The sequence below is a fragment of the Carassius auratus genome, chromosome 37 (assembly GCF_003368295.1).
Source record: "Carassius auratus strain Wakin chromosome 37, ASM336829v1, whole genome shotgun sequence".
Lineage (NCBI taxonomy): Eukaryota > Metazoa > Chordata > Actinopteri > Cypriniformes > Cyprinidae > Carassius > Carassius auratus.
The window spans coordinates 8605621-8629541 of record NC_039279.1 but is presented as its reverse complement, the minus strand read 5'-3'; the positions used below and the strand labels follow the sequence as shown (position 1 = coordinate 8629541).

The following is a 23921-nucleotide window of genomic DNA, read 5'->3' as shown; positions in this document are numbered from 1 at the left end:
CTTTGCATGCTTTCTTGGCTAGCAGGATATAAGCCGTTCAGAATTTGAATACAGTTTTGCTTTTAATATTGCTAACAGGACCAACAGCCAAGTATAGGCCACAAAGTTTCAGGGAATTGCAATGACTAACACATGGCCATCACAATGCACTGGACACAAATATCTAGTCACTTAGAATAGATGTGCATTAAGGGTAGAGCACCCTCAGTGATTCGATTGTGTAATCGGGTCTGTCACATTGGCTGACTTCGTATTGTTAGTGTTTAATAACAGGTATGACTCTCCGATTTGGAACCGATTGAGTAATATCTGCATGAACAGGTAAAAGAAGTCAGCTTTATTGCAGTAACTATTTGTAATGTGCATTGTGTCATGCTTTACTCTGTCATTAAGTGGAGCTACTGTAGTGGAGACTACATCATCATCAAACCTGCAGGATGATGTCACTGCTGGAATGACAGAGTACCTAGATGCAGACATGAAGATCAAATGATTGTGATCAGGTAGATGGAACCCTTTATTTAGCTGCCTGCCAATGCCACATAGTATTTTTTTTTGCTATGCTTTATTTTAATAATCTTTTTTTTAAAGTGTGGTTATCTGTATTATATATTAATATAAATGAGGCTACACACAGCATAATATATCAGCAAAGCAAGAGTCAGTGTTATATTAAAAAGCAAAATCATGAGACTGTTTTGTTCTTCAAATATATAATCTTAGTTCAGTCATACAGATATATACATTGTGTAATAAATAATATTTATAAAAACATAACATTTTCCGATTATAAAATAAAAAGGGAATTATGAACTTTTAAAGGCTTTGTACAAAACTTTGGATATAGCGGAAGGAGAAATGGAAAAGGGAGTGTAGATGTGACTGGTGAGAGGGCTCCTCAGGGATCGGTGTGAATGTGAAACTAGCATTGCGTAGTTAAACTTAATTAATGGGAAGCGTATGGGACTGTCAGAACATGTCCTATGGAAACCTCCACTAGTCTGCTGCAGCTTTGTGAAGCTGGTCTTTCTTTCACACACTCGAACCCACAGCAGTCCTCCACTTGCAACTCACTCTCATGACTATTCACAAATTGGTGACTACTTCGTATAAATTTGTATGATCTTTGTACGTTTCCACAAGATCTGCTTATGCCCCACTGATGATTAGGTTTAGGGATGGACCCTCATTCTTTCTTTTTTTAAAAAAAAATCTGGCTTTTTTTGTACGTATCAAATTGTACGAATTAATACAAAATCAACACCTCGCAAAATTGTTGCGTTTTTTTCTTCTTCCATGAAACTGGGTTGCAACTTCCCTTCTTTATTTACCCTGCTATTTCTTTTCTTAACTATCCTCCTTCAGCTCACTTGTTCTCCTTCCTCTATGCAAACTTCTCATCAGGGAAATGTTGAAACGGAGCCTTCACAGTCATATACGAGGATCTTTATCAAAAAGAATATGTTAAAAAATCATCTTAATCTCTAGAATTAGTATACTCATTAGTAGTTTTGTAAGTGCAAATTTTTACTGGTCGGGTGCGAATGAGCCCAGTGTGTATCGTCGCATTCTGCTGTCATGCATTTCACCAGCTGTCCTGCACTCATCCAGGAGAGTTACCGATGGCTTTGCATTTACATTTTCTGTGAAGAAAACAAAACCTTTTGTAATTGGGAAGGTACCCATGATGCCTTTACCTGTTTGTACTGCATTCTACGCTAATATATCAATTGCATCCCTCCAAACTGCTGTATAAAGCAAATTACCAGAGTTTTTACGTAGCTAACAGCAATACGTTCCATGATTTTAACATATATGATTATAGGGAATATGGTAGGAGTGTCCTTGGATTGGGAAACTTTGGGAGATCATGAGGGAAAACATGGGCATTACATTGGATTCAGTAGTATAGCAGGGCATATTTCGAGACCCAGCGTTCAGTAGTTAACCGAGAACTTTTCATCATCCTCTCCCCCCTTTTGTTGTTCTTTAATGCATGCTTAGTGTCATTGGTTGTATTTTCACATATCCTGTTTCGGCTCCTGTGCAGTAGGCCGAGATGATCAAAGAGATGGTGTTACAGGAGACTGAATGAAAACAAGGAATTGTATTCTTTTGCAGAAATATTGCGTGCCACAATAAAAGAGCAAGAGGAATGGCAGTAGTAACTATGATGCTCACGATGGGCATCTTTTGGGGCATGTAGATCAAAAAGGGCACATTAGTAAAGGGTTCTACCACAGAAGTGCCATTATCTTATGCATGTTCTCAGTCTCTGCCTCTCTTTCTCTTTCTTTCCATCCTTTAATGTCCACCGATCCTTTTCTTCCCGCACTTATTTACATGTGTGCACGTCGTAGACCCTGACACACTCCTGGCAGCTGACGTAGCAACACCAGTGGAAGATGCAGTGGCATTTCTCCTTGCGCTTTTCTGTCCGCGTGTTATGGCCACGGCCACAGCATAACAAGTCGCAGCCCTCGATGCCATGCGACGACACGTTGCAGATGCGGTCACGGGTGCCAAAAGAGCCCGTCTCTGGGTTCGGCTCACAGAAGTTGGGCGATCCCTCGTAGTACACCAGGTCTCGTTCTGTGGGGTGCTTGAAGAAGGTGTATTTGGCCCGTAGTGTTTCCACCCAGCCTCTGGACTCCCGGTGTTTCTCCACCGCCATCTCAGAAGCACTGTCGTACTTGTCTTTCAAGTAGTCCCCCAACAGCCTGAAGTCAGGCTGAGCCCACCAACAGGTCTTGACTTCGCAGCTACCTGACAATCCATGGCACTTACAGCGCAGGTGCATGTTTTCCAGGATGGTCTGAAACAGAGAAAACATTGGGAATTGGTACCAGTTTGCTGTTATCTATCAAGGACCATTTAAAAATGCTTGTGATTTAGCCACTTAAAATCCCAGTTGCATTTCTTCCTTTTTCTCGGCCAGCTGCTTTTCTTTTATCAATTTACTAACAGTAAGCAAATTTTGTGTGAAATGTTGCTTACTTCCTGTTTGAAGAACTACAGCACAAAAACAGTATCCCAATTGCAGTCATGCTGCATATCATTCTAAATATAATCGCTCATATTATCTGCTATATTCAACTTCTGGATTTATTGCCTAAATATTGCCTGTGTTGTCTAAAGAAGATTTAAAAATCAGGATCTACATCACGACTCCAACAACCTGGACCGCAACTTCTTCTGCATGCTCTCAGGCCACAGGAGTTGTTCAGGTGCTGAGCGTGCAGACAGGCCCTTGCATTTCTCGGCTAATTCTCTTCTGAAGGCCTGCTTAATGGAGCTTGCCACAGGCACTATATGTCTTTGTTTTGGTTTGTTTACCTTAATTCACTTTCTATATTTAGCTTCAGAATTCCCCAGCTGCGGCGGAAGGCAGGTGTTTGCAGGTGCCTCGGGGTCTAGTTGGGACCGCTGACGTCATGTCCCAAACTCTTTGGGCCCTGGGAGGGTCCCTCAGGCTGTGTCGAAACAATGGAGTAGGCGAGGGCCCTGCCAGGGCCGACTGTCTCAGTGCCTGCTCCTGTGGTCCCTCACTGATCAAAGCGGCGTTCTGTTGCAGTGTGGTCTCGCCTTTTGCCCCTTAAGCACCTTTAGCGCAAAGACTCCAATTCTGAGTCATGACAGCAGCAGTGACGGGCTAAACCCTGAACGCCAGCGTTATTCTTCACTCCCTGCCTTCTGCAAACCACCAACTGAGTGTCACGGATTCAGTACAGATGCAACTTATGAGAGGCATGAAAGGATAAGAGAGGTAATTACCCGGTAATTTCTCATGAAAATAGCAGTTTTAAAGTTGAAAGTCTCTTGTAAAAGGGATCAGGAGATATTTGACAGATGTGCGGTGCATTAACACCTTTGTGAACTGTAGGGTAGGTCCCACCCAGGAGCGGCACAAGTACAGCTTTGTTCTTTGTTTGGTTATCATGAACCTGCTGGCTTAAAGGTGAAGTGTGTTATTTCTGTGGTGCTACTGGAATCACAATCTCTTTTAATGGCACAGTTGGGACAAAAACAACGTTTTGCTCAGCCAATCGTGTGAATTTGGGGTGGAACTAACTGTTTGGCCCAGCAATGACAAATGGAGTATTTGAAAGCAGCAATTATTTTGCATTTCTGTTTGGTATGGTGTGCAAATTACACACACCTAAAGTGATTTCCCAGATATGGTGTGATTTCTCAGCTTTTCTCTTTTCACGTAACATATGTCTCCCTTCGGCATGTAAAGAGTGGACAACAGTATTAAGTTTCAAAACTGTGACAATCATATCCATTTGTGCTAAGCAGGGGGAGATATAAGGATACTTAAATAAAGAAATACACAATAAGGCTTTAAGTATGTAGAGAACAAAATGTCATGCCTTGGAATTAATTGGGGTCAAAAGTTGTGTATAAGAATGTGTCCACTACAAGGTAGAAGAAGAAGTCTCTTATGTTCTCCAAGGATGCATTTTGTTCAAAAAATTGCAATTGCAAAAAAAAAAAAAAAAAAAAAAAAAAAAAAAACTAATATTTTGAAACATGAGGATATTTTCAAAAAAGTATTCAATTTTGATATATTTTTAATTTAATTTAATGTAAATTAATTTAATTCCTATGATTGCAAAGCATAAATATTACAGACTTCAGTGTCACATGATCTTTCAGAAATCATTCTAATATGTTAATTTGCTGCTCAAGAGACCTTTCTTCTTTTATCAATATTTTTTAATTTTTGAAGTAAGAAATTTCTTTCAGGACTTGATGAATAAACAGTTTAAAAGAACAGCATTTATCAGAAATATAATTATTTCGTATTTTTATAAATATCGTTAGTGTAAATTTTGAATGAAGTTAATGCATCCTTGCTAAATCAAAGTATTAATATATATGAATCTTACCCCAAATCTTGGAATGTAGTGTACATACAGAATTGTTCATATAAAATAGCATAGAATATTTTCCAGCAACATTATATTTGAAATCAGTTAGAAAGATCATGAGTCTCTTACCATCCGTCCTGCCTCATTGTTGTGTCTGTTCATTGCACTCCGAGCATCTGGTCGGTTCTCACGAGCATCTGCAAACTCTCGAGACACCAAAACCCCAAACTCTGCATCCTCACTGCAGCCACCCCACTTCCATCCCTCTCCCGGTGGGCCTTTATGATGGGAGTCACAGCCGCACATTGTGGAGGTCCCATCTGCACATGAACGGGTCACTGCAAACGCCACTCCAGCTGACGCGATCGCATGGACAAATGCAGACTCTCTTGTGGCTAAAGAGAAGAAAGAGATTTTTCTTTTTAAAATGACATTTGAGTAAACATTTTTTCATGTTATGGTTATAAGATTTCCTTGCTCTGACAGACACATGTCCTTCTCCAAAAACTAGAGGTACTTAGTTATGTTGCCTTTCAAAGGGATAGTCTACTTTTCTTCTGTGGAACATAGACATTATATTTTGAGAAAAGGGTTTTTACAAGTGTTTTACCTGTATTTTAAGTGACACCTTGAATTGTTTTGTATTTTATAGTTAAAAGAAATGTCTGTGAATTTAACAGATAATGTCCTAGTAGAGATTTAACTCTAAAAAATTTTTTTATTTTGTTTTCTTACTGTGGAAGTCATACAAGTGTGGAACAACATGAGAGTCAGTAAATGATGACGGAATTTAAACCTTTGGGTGAAAAACAGCATAGTGTGTATTATTATTGGAGAAGGCAGTCCCAGAATGCACTGCAATTAAAAAAATATATATATTGCGGACAAGTTGTGAGAATTATTTATTCTAAACAGGCATTTCATGTACTACCAAAAAGTATTTGGTACCTCAAAGTAGTTAATAATTACTAAAAATAGATTATTTTACCCAATGTTTTTGAGTGCACTATATATTTTTCTGTTTGTTGCAGCATAGCTAACTTTTCTTCTTCTGTTCTGTATCTAGAGAATTCCAAATCAAACATTTCTGGTACCATGACAGTTAGGATGCTGCCTAGTTATGAAGTCCATGTATTTAGACAGTTCTGTTTGTAAAAGGAGATCCCTGTCTCTTTAACTGTAAACCCTCACAAAAGTCTCTCATCTATCTGTGCTGTGACTTCAGGGCATGGATCTTTTTCTGTGATGAGTTCTGGAATATTCTGATGAAGTGTTTGAGTGCTGCTCTGTAAACGTCTCTGACAGCACCGGGACGATTGTCGATCATGTCACTTGTGGCTAATGCAGCCGGAGATTTCACTGACCCTGTGTCGTCTCAAAGGTGTGCTGGTTTCTCTCTGGATAATTTTTCGGGAGCCTACTCCCGTCCCCATTCTCCCGCCCGTCCAAGCCCCGCGGGCACATGTGTGAAAGCCAGCAATAAGTCTGCGTGTTTGGTTTCTGAAGGCATGTTCTGAGAGATGGAGTTATGCCCCGTTTGAATGCAACAGCTTATTATGTAACCAGACACCATCGTTTTACAATCGCAGCACACTTACTGTGGCTCACCAGTTCTCTTGGTCCCTACAGGAAAAACTGTTACCCAACCACCCCATATGACTATATCACCCCAAACATTTAAGTGCCCCTAATGTCAGTGTTTCTCAAACCGAGTTTGTCAGGGATCCGCAAGGCCTATAATGGTGTAAGGTTATCTAAAGGAGCGCTCACACACATGGAATATGCTGGTGTATTGTGGGTAATGTCTGACCAAAAATGTTGTGTTTAGATGATGGATGTCATGATAACATGTTATCATTCTAGTACAAGAATTTTGTAATTCTGTCCATAGCATTCTTTTTTAAATGTCTCCCTGAGCTAAATCTTAGATGTATTTTGATGTTTCAGCTGTTTTTGCTCATGCAGTAAAAGTCAATGGGGTTTGAAATATCATTAGACAACTAATTGTGGGGTTAGGGGTGAACTATCCCTTTAAATTTCATAATACACTGAAACAAGCTCAGTGAAAAATAAATGCATAATGGGGGATAACGCAAGAAAATAAGGTTTATTAGGAATGCCATTCAATACAAGAATTTAGCAATGAAAGAGTATTTGTTTAATTTACCGTTTTTGTGTGCGGTGTGTTTTAATGCTGGTTGGTGTATTTTGCCCTTAGGTTAGCAACATGCTAATGGCAAACTGTTGAAATGCGAGTCAAGCTGTAGTGCACCTAATTGTAGCACTAGAAATTTCATTTTCAGTTGATTATTATTACATTCCACGACTGTTAGGATGCTTTCTTAAAAAAAGAGTTGCCTGTGTAGGCACTAGGCTTTGGAATTCTGACCTACAAACCGCAACTGTCAAAACTAACAATCAAAATAGTTATTTCTTTTTTGTAAATGTTTACTAGACTTGAAGACATCTACTGTGTCTGAATATGTCTACTTACCTTCTATATAGTAGGCATTAAAACATATGTGAAATGAGTAATATTTCTGAATTCAAAATATTCATTTAACGATTTGAGTAAAGTATATAAATAACTTACTACTTTGACAGATTCTGAAGTGCACATCCAATGGAATGGCAGTGAAGCTACGCAACTTGATTCACAAGTCACAAGACAAAGTCTGGATTTCATTCATACTACACGTTCATACAATATAGAACATGCATTTTTAACACTTGCAGACCTCATTCTTTATCCTCAGTATCAGTTTTCAAACTCAACAACTGTATATATGTTAGTGTATTTAGCATTTAGCAGATATCCACATTTAAACTTTCAGTCTTTCTCTTCCTGGAAAATAGTGATGACTCATTTCGCACTACACAGATTTGTGTCCAGTCAGATACTTTTTAGAATGAGAATGTCATTCCTACCATCTATAATCCGACTGATTAGCAAGTAGCAAATTATGGTTCATGAGTGTGATGTAACTAAAGCCGTATGCTATTGAGGCTAATCCCTTTGAATATGTCCCTCTCAAACTTCCTGTTTCGACAGGAAATGCACAAACACTAGAGCAAAAGCTGTGTTTGACAAGCGTTTCAAAGGGTCTTTAAGACATTATGGACGTTTGTTGCCGTCTAGCTGTTTCTCATGAATTTGCAGACTCATCTCACCCCTGGTATTCTTGTTTTATTCTTGCAGGAAGTTCATGTCCGCACAGATAGACAAACAGTCCTTTTTAATAAAGGTTGTGTTTGGGCGCGCACCTCTCTGGGGTTGCGGCCAGAAGGAGGCCCAGTTAGTTCTGGCAGGCCCAGCTGGGTTCACCACAACAGAGAACTGTGAGCTCTGGGCCCCAGGAGCCCTGGCCAAGGGCCAAGAAGAGCGCAGCTCCCGCTACCTGCTGGGTCCATGAATCCGCCTTTGTATCTGTGTTGTCACACCGTATTACCCACACAAAAGGGCCCAGCACCCCGCACCCCATAGCCCAGTTCAGCGCTGCCCAGAGCAGGGGCTGGCATTCCTAAACAGAGCACCCCCACCCTCCACCTCCTATGACACACATATACAAAACACACATACATCTCATACCAGCCAATATGCCAAAATATTCCTAAGTGTTTAAAAAAAATCCAATCAGGGTCCACCAGCTCAATCCGAATGCAAGCAGAGAACCTTCTTCCTTATCTTCACCTCGTACTCTCCGTCTCCTTCATCGTCTCCTCATCCCCCTCTTGAGTTCCCCAAGCCTTCCACCTCTCTTCCTTCATGATGGGGAAGGATGGGAGATTCCCTTTCAGCCTGCTTTCATGACACAGTCAAAAGGGCGTGTGAATGTGGCGTCCGTGGGAGCCGGGCGGTAAGAGGCACACAGGGATGGCTCATTCTGGCCTTCATGCACAGTAGGGGTCGAAGTGAACCCTCTAGCCCTTTTCTATTCCTTGTAATCTCATTTGGCCTCCCTTCTCTTTTCTCTCTCGGTCTACCCCTCACTCACTGCCTGTTTCTGCCCAGGTCCTGCAATGCGGCTAACTCCTTTATGATCTTATCCATCCAGCATGTATGTCCCAGTTTGTGTACTGCTTATAAGCGGATGATCCACTTATTTAACTTAACATCTGACTCCGATGCTGTATGACAAAATTACCTTCTAAAACTCATACACTAGATCAGGGGTGCCCAAACTCGGTCCTGGAGGAGCTGTGTCCTGCAAAACACCTGAATCGGCTAATCAAGCTCTTACTAGTCATACTAGAAACTTCCCACCAGGTGTGCTTAGGCAAGTTGGTAGAGTACATAGTGCACAGAAAAAGTACATTAGAAACACACAACCAATGTTCTGTCACATCCTTTATTTGAGAAATAAAGGTAAGTTGTTCTTGTACCCTTCACCTTAAACATTCACATCTAGAGTATACGAAAATGTATGGACACCCCAACAAATGTACCTTCAAACATTCTGACTAGATGGTTCCTTGTGGTTTTGTTTTATTGTCTGTGCTGTTATACAGTAGATTGTACTATTATATTTATGCTGCGGATATTGCTAATTCATATCATATGTGTAAGATCTGTTTGAGTAATTAATTATCCCACTGAAGTGGTTCAGTTTAAAGCATGCAACTATTTTAGCTAAAGTGGAGTAATCCCCAATATACTACGATAACATTCTTTGAAACTTTTTTCTAAAAACATTATAAAGTCACTTATATCTTGCAGTGTTACTTTTCTCATCATATTTGCTGTGTTTTTTTTTTTTTTTTATACACTAACACATAGACTAAAAGCAAAATGTATAGAATGGAATTATTTTCTGTAATTGCAATTTAAATACTATACAATTTGTAGACTGGTGCGTGTTATTAACCCATACCTTTATCAAGTACTGGTCCAAATATTGCTAGATTGTCCTTGATAGTGGTGCAGTTCCACCTGCGGCCTCGGAACTGGTGCTGACACTCCTGGATTCCCAATTTAACCCCCTCCGCTACACTGGGCATGATCTCGATGTAATTGCGACAAAAGCGCAGTTGTTTTGGCACCAAACCAGGTATGGAGCCACACAGGATGGGCTGGGAGCCTAGGGATGAGTACTGCTGCCCAAGGGCCAGGGACCTGAAACACAAATGTGAAGATTAAAGCCAACTCTGGGCACACCTGAGATATAAGGCTACGTTCACACATCAACGATGTAGTCAAAAATGGCAAAGTTTTTCCCTTGCATTTTTAAAATGCTTGTGATATAGACAACATTTTCAAAACAATTCCAGTAGGCTAGTTGGTTGCTGTCACCTAGTTAGTTAACAGTTCCTATAGGGAAGTGACGAATATATGTTGTATATGATGTGTCTCTGCTGTTGGTTGTGTACCATGTACTCCACCATTGTTGTGTATGTTTGTTCGCACTTGCCTTTAAAATCGACACATACTGTGCATGTCTTCCCATTTTGCGCATGTCTCCCATTTTGGGTGTTTTTACCCGGAAATGGTGGCGTTTTCAAAAAACATGTGTTTTCAGTCCCCAAAACGCCATTGTCGTGTAAACGAACAGGCAAAACGCATAAAAAGTTTACCTTTTTGGCTGAAAACGTTGTCGTGTAAACAGCCCCTAAGTCTTCAGATGGAGTACAGTTGTTCATAGTGATTATGTAATCAAATAATTTACTTAATGTGTATTTTTGTCATAATAATTATGGTTTGTATTGTTTACTTTAGTATTAGATGTTGATTGGATGCTAGTGTTGAAAGTTGGGATTTAGTCTGTTATTATAGTTATTATGACCATATCGTATATTTTTGTATGTGTGTGTTTTTTGTTTTTTTTTACATTTATGTCTTTGCTGATCTGGTTTTTAACCCAAATCTTTGAGTGTGTGTGTGTGTGTCATTATATATTTGGCTGTTTGCAAGTGGATGCATGTGTGTGTGTGGATGTGTGCTGTAGATGAGCTGACAGAAGATTCCTCAGAAATGTACTTCTTTTCCAAAAAGTGAGTAGCTCAACCGTTTCAAGAACACTTTATGGAAACAGGCCCGATCTATTAATTATTCCAGAAATGATACTTGTAATTAATCTTATTGGCTTCTTTCTCTTTCCAAAATAAGAATAAGGAGATCACACAGTTTTGACATGCATACAGTAGGTGTAACCCTTATTCTTCTTTAGCTCTCATTGCTGTTTATTGCATTTAAAAAAAAATGTGTGTGTGTTATTTTCTCTTTGATAAAATATGCAGAGCACACTTGCTCTGTCTTGAGCTGGAATAAGTCAAATATTCAATGTTATAAATCCTGTGACATTTGGGAAAGTTTCAGTTGTACATCAGAGGAATCTATTAGCAGTTCTTTCCTCATTTTCTCACAGACGATGCTATAATACATATTCACATGAACCTCTGAACCCAGTGACACTTAATCTGTAAAATGTCACAGTCTGTAAAAAGCATTTAAAATTGTGTAAAACAAAAGTTCAGACTCTAAACTGTGATAATATGAGCCAATGTAAAAAGATGCTGGAAAATGTAAGTACTAAGTTCAAACGTCTGACTATACATTCTACATTATATAGTCATACAGCAAGATGTTTTATTGCCTAGCGACCACTAAAAAGCCCACCTTTTGGATAATAAACTATATTATTTTGAGTTAATCAAACACACTTTTTAACAGTCTTTTATTATATTGCCATGGTTTTGCCATAGCTTTTTTAAAACAATACATTTCAGGTTAAAGTCACAATGAAAAAGAAATAGTGACAGATCTTTTCTACATCAGAGTGAAAGAGTTTACCAAAAAAGAAAAAAAAAGTATGGTGGGGACTTAATTATGTTCATCCGTTTGTTGATTAGGAGGCAGAGCTGAATGTGAGTTTGCTGTCTTTTTTGGAATAACAATTTCTTGTTATTCCATATTATTACCAAATATTGGATTCAGTCTTTTTTTAATCAACTTGTTCTCTTTCAATTAGCACAAGTTTTGTATCAGTTTTTTTTTTTTTGTGAACATTGTTAAAATTACTCACAAATAATATTTTTTTTTAACGAAAGTTGACAAAATCATTGATTTGGTGATAATACAACATAATGAGAAATTGACAAACAATTTTATGAAGATCAGTAACACCAATTTATATAAAGAGTTTCAAGACAGCAAAAGGGTTTAGTAGACAAAATTATTGGGAGAAGTCAGAAGTTTCACCAGAAGATCGGGTTATGATAGTTTGATTAAGAATCACAAGGTTGAAAAAAATGAATAAATGTAAAAAAAAAAAGAAACAAACAAAAAAACACAGTTTTACAATAAGACCAATAAAATGCATTTTAAGAAACAGATGGTGAATTTTCATATCTTTACTTTAAGGGGGTTTCCCAACATCTCTTCTATGAATTCTATAAAGGGAATTCTCCATAAAAGCATCTCTGCACTGCCATATAGATAGATAGATAGATAGATAGATAGATAGATAGATAGATAGATAGATAGATAGATAGATATACCTGTGAATTCAATAAGCTGCCCTGAGTGTGCAAAGACAGTATTGCATGCTTTCATGATGAGATCTGCTGCCTGACAGCGCTGACATAGATGCTGTCTTGTGGGCCAGAGGTTTACCTAGTTCCTCCTTCGGGCCAGTGGAGGATCACACATTTTAGAGATCAGCCACTCACGATGACCTCAGGCCCCCCGCGGGGTGCAACCCTATCACAGCGCCGGTCTCTCTGACAGATGAGTGTCCTACTGCACCCCTCACACACAAAAGCACCAGCATTGAAGTCAGAAGAGAAAAATCCCCCTCAGAGGCTTCTCGGCTTCTCTTTTACTCTCCTCCCTCGCTCCAGTCGCACATTCTCTCTGTTTGATGTCGTGTGAAATCATGAACACAGAGCTGGGAGATGTTAACAGGCTGCCAGGTATCAGAGGAGGTGTGAGAGGTGAGTCTTTGTATCAGAGGAGCCAAGAGTCTTATGTGGAGATTACTAGTGCGTCTCGCTGCCTTTGATGCATCATAAGGGTGCGTCACGGCACTGTCAGCTTTGTCAGGGAGTTGACGTCATAACACGGTGAGCGTGATTTCACCAAGTACAACATGTTCCTGGATCAAGATCCTTGTTGATCCTGGAACAACAATTCAATCAACCAATCAGAATTGAGATATAACTTTTCAGGGAAAATCTGTTTTAGGCTTACGATCAGGGTTAGGTGCGTCTACACTCTTGTTAATCAGCTATCATTTCCCACTGATTTTATGAATAAATTATGGGTAGGGTTAGGTGTAAGGGTAGGGATTGGGTTAAGTCTATATTGTTGGACATTAATGTTGATCCAGCATCATCAAAAGATGTTGATCCAGGAATATGTCTTGCTTGAGCCCCTTTCACACTGCCATTCCGGCAAAGTGTTCCTGTAATTGTTCCCTGGTCGCTATATTTGGCACTTTCACACTGCCAGTGATGACCCGGTAAATGTGCGTGCTTTCACACACAACCCTTGAAGATCCCGTAAAGACACGTGACATCAGCGCGTGACGTGTAATGTACGAGTCGACAACGCTTGGCACGTTATACTTTAACTGAAGCAAGCAAACGATCTCTGCGTCAGCGCGGAAAGTGAGGAACTAACTGATCTCTGCTTCATTAAAGTTTGCACATATGTTTTCGTCGCTAATGTTGATTTTCCTTCAAAACAGTCGGTAAAAGAGTCGCGCGATAACGCGCGTCATCACTTCGATACGGAATTAGATCTGGCTTTTGTTCACACAGCGCTCGTTCCGGATCGGAAAATGCATGACTTTGGTTCATTCGGGACATTAAAACTTTTTTGTTCCCACAGTAACACTTTATAATATGGTTCTAATTGTTACTATATTTATTTAACTAACAATGAGCCACTGATTAGTCACAGCATTTATTAATCTTTATGTTAATTTAAACAAATTTAACTGTTCAGTGTTAGTTCATGTTAGCTCAGATGCATTAACTAACATTAATAGGAACAACTTTTGATTTTAATAATGTATTAGTAAATATTTGAATCAACATTAACTAAGATTAATAAATGCTTTATATCTATTTGTCATTGTTTAACTAATGTCAACACATGGAACCTTAAAGTGTTACCCTCCACACAATGAAAGTCATCATTAGGACCCCACTGACTTTCTTTTGTGTCCCACATAAGAACGTTTTGGAATGCCATGACGGTAAATAAATGATGACAGAATTTTTTGGGGTTTGTACTCTCACTTAAAGGAAGAGCAGTGAAACTAGTGCCTGTTTTTCTTTGCCTGTATTTATTACCATAATTCCATCCAAGAAGCCACGGCCACAGTATGACATCTTTCATAGGGTGTCATTCATTTACTCCACCATGTATTATTCCTATCAGTTTGGATTATTATTTTCGAAGTGTCTGACAGAAACCCCGGCCCCTTACATAGGACCTTACTGGAAGTGGAGCCTATTTTTCTGCTGTGTTTGCTGAGTGAATAAATGACATAATTACACATCTGCTTGCAGCATAACTGTCCATTAATCTCTCACCCATGTGGATGATTAGTGTGTTGTGTTGTGTTGAATTGTGGATCAGCCTGTCTATGCCCTTGACAGTGTCTATGTATGAGGAAGAGGCTCTAATTAGATATGGATGTGTTTTTGATGAATTTAATTGCTAATCGGCTTGCTTTGATACAGACCCGAGCGTGCTTTCATTGCATGCTTCACGTCCTCAGTGATCTGTGCTTTGTTTGCTTGTGATCTGCACCATTGACTCTGAAGTGGACGAGAAGAAGAACACGTCAGTGTTGGGGGATCGCAAACACGTGAATACGCACTAAAACTGTTTCAAGAAGGGTGCGGTGAAACAACCGAGTCGGGAATACAAACATTGATGTGAGTTGCTAATTTGTCTGCTAAAAATCTGCTACTGCAAGGAGACACGGTGAAGCTTTAGGGTCTAGCAGGTGCTTGTCTGAGCAGGTTTAGGGCCACCTCTAGCCTTCAGCTAACTTTCTGTGCTGCTGGGTGGGTGGTGACTGCAGTGTTAGAAAATAATGACGCAAGCATTAATGAGCCATCGGAAACCACAGCTACAATGATTATGAAGTGAGGGAATTCCTCTCAACACAAAACAGAGAAATGTTATTTTGCCATTGGCTAAAGAATAAAGGCATACCCACCCAAACATTAAGTCTCTTGAAAACCTCTTTTCAGTATAATGAAAGTGAACGAGGAGCTGTCAAGCTGGTCAAAGAAGCGTATAAAAATGGTTTTGGAAATGTAGGCTGTTATTAACACATTCTGAGAAAAGAATGTAAAACAAGGCCCAACGTACTGAAGAAATTTCCATTCCCATTCATTATAGTTGTGTGTAATTTCAATTTTATTTACCAATTTTCTGAATTTCAACTTTCTGTTTCACAGAAGACATAGAGAACAGAGTCATTCATGTGTGAAGCGACATGGGTGAGTAAATGATGACATTCATTTGAATTTTTCCGCATGAAATATCCCTTTAAGCTTCTTTTTTGCTCACCCTCCAAATAAAACATCCATAGACAAAACATGTTTTAATGTCCCTCGCCAACTGTTTCAACTCTCATGCATTCACCAGCTTCTCCAGAAAAGTGGGAGATGAGGCACCTGTCTATGACCACGCTGCTGAGTGCTCTGGTTTTGTCAGAAGAAATAAGAAACTCTTTGAACTTGTTAGTTTTTGACATCCGACCCCTGGAGCTCTTAAAGGTTGATGCCTTGTTAAAGCTGTGTTTGAGTTCAGTACACAGCTTTGGCCTGCTACCCCAGGCCCCAGACAGGTCAGCGAACATTCACCACACATTCCTGCCCAGCTTCTTCTTTATTTGAGAGCTGCTTGGAGATACACTGAGGTGCGTTTTAGACCAGAGAACGTAACATTTAGGCCGCTCTTTATCAAGTACTCTCATGTCTCATCACACCTTAATGCTTAGTGTGCTCCCATAATGCATCTATGCCTGTCCATGCAGCATACGCTCCATCATGACTTTGACTTGGCAGCAAAGAGATTAAAGTCATGGCAAATTTTGGTCAAGATCGACAGCATGCTTGAAGATCTCTGTTTTGTTAGGTATGGATCTCTGCCCTTTCCTCAACTCATGCTTGACATTTTAAGACAGGAAGCAGGAGATAAGAGAAATTTGAAAAATAACACACACCTTTTTGTGTCAAATGTATGGAAAGCATGTGTGCCTTAGGCTGCATGACTGAAGAGAGAGAGAGAGAGAGAGAGAGAGAGAGAGAGAGAGAGAGAGAGAGAGAGAGAGGAAAGGGATTAGAGAGAGAATCATCTTGTCATAATCAATTCCTCTATTGAATGATGGAACATTTGTGTAATTTAACAAATGTCTCTAATTTAGATGTCAGTAAAATGGTCTACAATTGATTAATTTACAATTTCCCACTGGGCAATACAGTGGGCCATACAGTATATTCTCCATTTTAGAGTCCTGTGGTACATTACAGTATTTATGGAAAGTATCACTTGAATTTTCGGAATCATATTTGGAATTTGATCAAATATTCCAAGTTGTATTCATTTCAGTTTAATTATATGCTGCTTTAATTTTGGTCAGTTGCCTTATTATGACTTGAGCTCATTTTCCACCAACTTAAAATAGCCTTAAAATGGAGAGAGAGAGAGAGAGAGGGAGAGGGAGAGAGAGAGAGAGAGAGAGAGAGAGAGAGAGAGACGCTTGTTAGCCTGAGGATGGGGCTTTTCCTCAGTCATTCTGTCAGAACAGGAACAAACGCTCCATCATCAAGAGTTCAGGTTTATTCCCGCCACACTTCTGACTGGCATTTTAACTGCTCTGGGCTTATCAGATTTAAAAAAAAAAAATACCACATGCGTCAGAATTCTTGATAAATGTTCAAACCTGTTTTCTCTCTCTCAGTTCTTGTTTTTTTCCCCCTAATAACACCCCATGCACCCTTGCTAGTGAGCGAAGTTACACTAGAGTATTCATATTATAATCAGCAATGCACTGCTGGAAATGTGTCATTGATTAATGCATCGTGGGTGTCAGTTTTCTGTGATTTCTTTTGGTTACACTTTATTTTGATAGTCCACTTTAGACATTCTACTAACTATTAGTAACCTTGTAACTACATGTCAACTACATATCAACTAATTATCATTCATTTGCAACTACATGTCTACTAACTCTCAGAGTAGACTGGTTTAGGGTTAGTGTAAAGGGATAGGTTTAGGGTTAGTATAAGTTGACAGTAAGTTGACAAAGAAAGTGTTAGGAGACATAAAGTAGACAGTCTACTAATACTCTACTAACTGCTAGTTGACATGTATTTGCAAAGTTACTTACTGTTAGTAAAATGTCTAAAGTGGACAATCGAAATAAAGTGTTACATTTCTTTTTGTGGGAGGTGCACCGCACCATTGTCTGATATAACAATCTAAATAACTGTAGTTCCAAACTGTGCTGTTTATTTCAGTGGGAGAAATGGTTTTATGAAAACATTATGTTGGCAGAATCAAATACAAGATTCGAATGGCAGCGAGTTAACTAAAGAAGCATAGTGAGAGGACAACAGTTGCAAGAATGTGAAGGTCATTCGGATGAAACGGTAGCTGGTTTCGAACTGGTCCAAGCTGGCTTCCAGACTTCCTGAAGCCAGTTACATCATCTAGTAGCTGGTTAATGACAAGCCTAAACAAGATACCACATGTCTAAATACTACTACCAGCTTAAGCTTGATTTTCCAGCAGGGGAAGGTTTTTTTTGTATTACTATATGTGCAAGTCTCCCAGTGATGTAAAGACAGTATGATAACTTTCTGTCGTTAGCTCAATCCTGAAACTGCTGGCCTGGTGTTGTAGTACGGAAACGACTGTGACGTTACGGCTCTGTGGCTCTGTCTCCAGGAGCTGCTGCCTGTCACTGTTCAACTAGCAGAGCTGTCAGAGAGCTTGGAGTGCACCGGCAGTCCCTACGTAAGTGACCTGACACTTCTGATTAAAGTTGTGATGTATTACACAACTCTCTAAAGCCCTTATAAAGAGAACTGAGATGGACGTAGAAGCTTGGGTTTCACCAGAGCCTAGATGTTTTTCGCAATTCCATTCGGAAGCATGATCAAACGTTAGCCCAATGTCAAAATGTGGTAATTTCAGACCAGGCAGTCTAATGTACTTGTATTGCTATCACAATGTTTAAAAATGTAATACATTTTGTAAAGTTTTTTCTAAATCTTAAAAAGACTTTCCTTTAATTAGAGAATTATGCAAATCATTCTTTTCATTCAGATCCAAGAATCCGTTGATCCAGTTCACAAGACTGGCCTGAATGAGTCTGAAAATCTCCTTTCTGTTTCATGGAAAGTCATTGGGATGAGTAAATCATAACAGAACTTTCATTTAAAGAAACCTCCTACTTTTTTCTCTCTCATAGACACACACCCGCCATCTGTCACTATTTAATGTGTGTGTGTGTGTGTGTGTGTGTGTGTGTGTGTGATAGGATAACTCCAGAGATAACCTCAGGTTGTCTGGATGATCCAGAAATCAGAGGTGTAGTCTATACCCATTCATCATCGAACCCTGAATCCTAACTGTGCGCTCTTCTTCTTAATCCATCTTATTTAATAAGGCACCTTGTGTGTGTCAGTCAGTGAAAACAGAGGCATACTAAACCTTCCTCTGTGTCCTAACAAACAAATAATAAAAAAAAAGAGTGCTTTTGTGGTTAATATGGAGCAGAATTTTGGATCGATGAGATTTCACAGTAGACGGGGCTCACAAGTAGTTAACAAAAACTCTGATTTAATTGGAAGTAAGATGGCTTTTACACTATAAAGATTATTTTTCAAATTTGAGAGTAAAATATATTATTGGAGCATATTTAAAATGATGTACTAATGCTTATTTTTTACTTCAAAATTTCACATTTAATTCAATGTGTTGTTGGCCATTTCTTTGTAATTATTTATCAAATTTACTAGCAATTCCAAAAAGTGTAAACTGTTTTTAAGTAACCACCTAATCCTAACCCATCCCACACAATTGCATTGCAACAATTCAATTGATTGGTTTGCTACGGATACAGAACCAATACATTTGAAAACTAATACTCTTCTGACCAGGCTATCTGTTTCACCCTCCTTTTCCTAAGTGGCCCCCATTATCCCCGAACATCCTTGATCTTTTCAGACTGAATTGCAGCTGGTGGATTTTCTTGCGGCATCATTAAAGCAGTGACACCGGCTGACATGCAGGGGGTTTGGGATGAAGGGTGTATAATGACATTCCTCTCTCGCAGAGATGAGTCAAGTCCCATTGAAGCCAGCAGGGGACCAGAGCAGGTCAGAATGCTTTCTGGCCTCCCGATGCCGTCTCCTTCACGCCTGTTCCCTCAAAAAAAAAAGTTTTCCAAATTTTAATTAATTCAGAATTAGAGTTTTATGTTAAGTGTTTGCGTATGTTCCCGTCTGAAAGGACACTTTCCTTTTGAGAACCAAGAATAAAAGCCTTAAATGTGAGCTACATTGTCTCGACAACATAAAGAGCAGCTTAAAAATCCATATTATGTGTAAACAAATGTAAATGCAACCATCAGTTAGCTTGTTTGTTTTTGGTAATTTTACGAGTAAACTATAAAAAATATCTTAAAAAAGGTGGACAGATATTTAGTTCGAATTTCATTATTAATTCAAAGTAATACATTTCAGTAAACTGTGAACCAAAAGTGTATTTGGTTTTTGAGTGGTTCATTTTTCTCCTGTTTCGACGGGTCCTTCGGATCATAAGAGCTACTGAAGTGTTTCCAGGTCAAGCCGTGACTTGATCGTCTGAGGTCAGGCCTCTTCTGAGCTGTAACCGAGCTGAGGTTTTGATAGATAACAGATGAACGGCGCTGGAAACAGCCAGCTGGATCCGAACGGATGGCGGCTTTGCGGTGCTGTCGTGGGAAGAAGCCACAAATACCTTGTTCCTTTCTGTCTGGTATTCGGAGTGACTGCCGATTGTGTCTCAGCTTGCTCGTCATCCGTAATGCACGTGAAACTGAACAAAGCTAGACAGGCTGATCGCTTTCAATAGCTCCCCCTGCTTAAGACTGAGCTTAATTAGTTCATCTTGAGAGGATAAAGTCAGATATCAGCGGCCTGGTAAGCTGTTGAAACAGATTAGGGAAGAAATTGGCCTGATTACTGCAGCACTGTTCGTCATAGATTTAAAGTCCATTCAGATGTGAAGGGATTAAAAGGAGAGGATCTACCACAGGGTGGATTTAAATCTCACTATAAGACACAAATGTATTTGAATGACACCGTTACAACGACTGAAAACACAATTATTGCTATTTACATTATACGTTTCTATTATAGCCTTTTTTTTTTTTTATATAAGTCAAGTTGATTCAGTTGCATTATACTAATAGTTATATTATTGATTATTCTAACGGTTTAATTCATATTCTTTCCCTTAAACGAATTTGTTAGGAATAACTGCTATACAAATGTGGGGTTGTGTCATGTAAAATCGTGAATTTGAGATCGAAAGAATTGTAGACATGAAAGCATGATTTATTTTTTCACACGCACACACACACACACACACACACACACACACAAATCTATAATTTATTACATTTAGCACCACTAGTTACGAAAGTTTTTGTTTCAATCACTCAGTAAAGATATTGTACCTGCTACATATATAATGTTCTATTAATCTATTCCTGTTCTTTTTTTAAAGACTGCAGTTTCACTGATGCCATTCAAGTAAAAGACAAGAAATGATGACGCATCTTCTCATGTACCTGCAGCCATGTACGTTTGCGTATCGTTGTCTTTCTCATGCTTCAGCTCCGTGGCCTTTGTGTGTGTGTACTGTACGTCTGTGAGTGCGGCTGCATGTTTGGCAACTCTCGCTTCATAAACGAAACCAGAAGATGCTGGTGGTTTGGAACGAGAGTGCAGCGGGGACCACATGCTAACTGGGACTACTAAAGCACATTAGTTCTGACAAGTATTGTATCATGAGCCAGGGGGGCTTTTGTCGTACGCCTACACAAATATTTTTGCAAAAAGACTCATGTTACTAAAGAACCTTGTGAGGTCAGTGTCATTTTGAGGATGGGGTAATTAGTGGAACTATGACATTATCAGCACTATTCGGAGGTAAATATGATCTCTGCAGAATGTCGCGAAAACTACAGAGCATAAGTGCTTTAACAGGACTAACCTGTCAAATCGGAATGACATCATTTGAAAAATGGAGGAAAAAAAAAGTATTATGTTATAAATATATACAATGACATGTCATTTATTTGTTTCTGTAATATACAGTATTATATTCGTTCAGTATTGCTAATTATTTAATTCGTTTCTATATTTAAATGGCTCAACTCAACCTGCCAAGAAACAAATGAAAGAAAGATCCTAATAAATAAAAGGAGTTTACTTTTTTATTGTAAATTTTTTAATGTCATAATGATCTGAACGGTTTTGCTTTCAAATGATTCAATTGAAAAAGTAAAAGTATTAAAGCTTGTGTGATATCTTTACGCAGCCCATTTCAGTATACTTTGTATGGATTCTGCTGGAAAGTGTGCTCTTCTTTGGAAAGTCAGCCAATTTCAGATTAATGTACAGTAGTTAATCAGTTTTTTTTTAAAATCACAGATTCGATTGTAATACACAATGACTTTAGAGAAAAACAAATGTTCAAAGCATAGTCAAGTTTAAAGTGTAATGATACTTAAGGTTAAACCCCAATGAATTTATTGAGACTCAAGCCAAGGGACATCCACACTAATGCCTCAATTAACACTCCTAACACGGCTGGAGTGCTGAGGCTATTAGCGAGGAGACAACAATATACCCCATCCTGCAGCCTTAACCTAACCTTATCTCTGACAAACACGCTGCATCTGTTTCACAACACTCCAACCTTCAAAAACAGCCTCGTTTGAGCATTCAAAATAAATGGAGCCGGACGAAACACGGCAGCGAGGAAACAGACAGGCTAGCCCTTTCCATCCCTTCAGTGGCTGAGGTTAAGATTCTTTGGACTGAGCCGAGAAGCTTTTTTCCACGCAGTCAACTGAAAGTGTTCTTTACTGCCCTCTGAAAAATGGTCACTGACCACCATTCTCCCCCAGTGCTACTGGAGAAAGTGATGCAGAAAGTGGGGATTATTGCTACTCACCACCAGATGGGATAGCCTCCAAGCACCCGAGAGCTGGACAACCACATGCACATGAGATATCCAACCAGGTACAAATCCATGAGGTATGTCTTGTGTGGATGGAAACGGTCTATTGATCAGTACATAGAATTCCTCGAGAGAGGCTGAAAGTTAAGTTCCAGCCGGCAAGTCTTAAGGAAAAGATGGATGCTTGAGAGAATTATTAGCAGCTTTGGGGTTTAAATGAAAGCTAAAAAATAAAAACAAAAAATGAAACATCTCCAGGGCTTGCTGCTTCTTTGAGTTGGGTGAGGAACTTGTGTGTGTCCCAGTAGTTAGGAGAGTAAGTGTCTCTTACACACACTCGCACACACGCTCCTACTCGTCTTCTGATTCCCTCCCTCTCACTGAGGTTCTTCCCTAAGGTACATATCTTTTTCTCTCCCCACTTTTTCCCCCTTAGGATCATCAGGGCCAATATTAGAGAGAGAGAGAGAGAGTGAGAGAGTGGGGGGGGGGACGAAGAGCGAGGTTTGGAGATGTCAGCTGGCAAGCCAATCACAGAGCATGGCCTTAGGTTACGCAAAAAAAGAAAAGAAAAAAATGATTATTCCTGCCCATCTGTCAATCACGCACCACCCCCTGGTAATGTAGCAAAGAAAGAAAGAAACAGAGGGAGAGAAAGAAAGAGAGAGGAGGCTGAGAGGGAATAAGAATGAAAGGGTGTCAGAGTTTGTGAGGGGTGGACCTGTTTTATTAAGGTCTATGTTGTCTGTATTAACATCAAGGAAAACCAGCTGGGTCAGAGTCGGGCCTGCTGACAGTATCGGGGAACGTCGTCTTCATATTTAAGTACGCCATGCCCCAAACTAATTGTTCTGGATATGTGTGCATACACATGCATTCACACATTGAGAAGAATTTTGTCTTGAAGAATTTTGATGGCCGCGTCGACGTGGCACAAAGAGATAACAATAAAAAGGCGTAAAAGGTGGGGTGGCAGGGCTAGGCATGCAGTGTTCTCTGCCCCTGTGGCCCAAAGGCAGCACATCTTACATAAACACTATTGTCATTCAGATAGGATGAGGGCAGACGGAGCTGAGAAAGAGACACAGCACTAAAAGATGACAATGCATTCTAATATAGCCTCTGTCTCAGACTGACCATGGTTTCAGGTAGAAATACTGAAAATATCAAATATATGTGTGCTTTTACATTCAGAACAACCTAGAAATGCATTAATATAATAAATGATCTATTCGATCAGACGACAACAACAAAAAATGATTATCGAATAATTACAACGCAAATGTGACAAAGCAGAAACTATTAAACAAATTCATTGAATTAGACATGACTGTAATTGTGAACTAGAAAATAATAGACCAAATAAATAAAATAATGAATGCTGACTTGAAAATAGGTTCTTTGGAAGTTTTGAAGAAGAAAAAAAAAGTTTTAAAAGCTTTAAAGTTTGAAGGTCTGTTGGACTTACAGAGATGACGATAGATGGATAGATAGATAGATAGATAGATAGATAGATAGATAGATAGATAGATAGATAGATAGATAAAATGTCACATAGAAATGTGGAGTTATTAATATGTTTCATCATATTTAATACATTCAGTTTTGGTGGAAGAACACTTCATTTCCTTTGTTGAATTCCTTTGAATTGCAATTCAGCAAATTCCTTTTCCTGTCATTCCGATTCAAATTCCAATTCAGTTTCCTGTAGGTATGTGGCCAATTCACTTCGCATTCCAGTTCATATATATAAAAAAAGAGTTTTAACATAAGTGCCCACCTCTTTTCCAGGAATGTTTCATTTGTGTTATTGTCCAGTATTCTCTTGCTTGCCTGTGGTCAGA

The 23921-nt window shown here is 39.2% G+C and overlaps 1 protein-coding gene across 1 annotated transcript; it reads right to left on the bottom strand.

The window, feature by feature from the left end:
- Nucleotides 1-1206: 1206 nt before the first annotated feature.
- On the bottom strand, nucleotides 1207-22507 carry LOC113056084 (proto-oncogene Wnt-3-like). The gene is made up of 4 exons (XM_026222572.1): nucleotides 22072-22507; nucleotides 9746-9987; nucleotides 5004-5269; nucleotides 1207-2815 (listed from the first exon to the last, which is right to left on the bottom strand). Exons 1-4 carry the CDS (start codon nucleotides 22149-22151, stop codon nucleotides 2336-2338), a joined length of 1068 nt encoding a protein of 355 aa, XP_026078357.1. The 5' UTR covers nucleotides 22152-22507; the 3' UTR covers nucleotides 1207-2335.
- Between the last annotated feature and the right edge of the window lie 1414 nt (nucleotides 22508-23921).

Coding starts and splice junctions, on each gene's coding strand:
- LOC113056084 (XM_026222572.1), bottom strand. CDS start 22,151: ATGGATTTGTACCTGGTTGGATATCTCATGTGCATGTGGTTGTCCAGC. Junction 9,988..22,071: donor GGAGGCTATCCCATCTGGTG/GTGAGTAGCAAT, acceptor TTTGTGTTTCAG/GTCCCTGGCCCTTGGGCAGC. Junction 2,816..5,003: donor ACAATGAGGCAGGACGGATG/GTAAGAGACTCA, acceptor TCTCTGTTTCAG/ACCATCCTGGAAAACATGCA.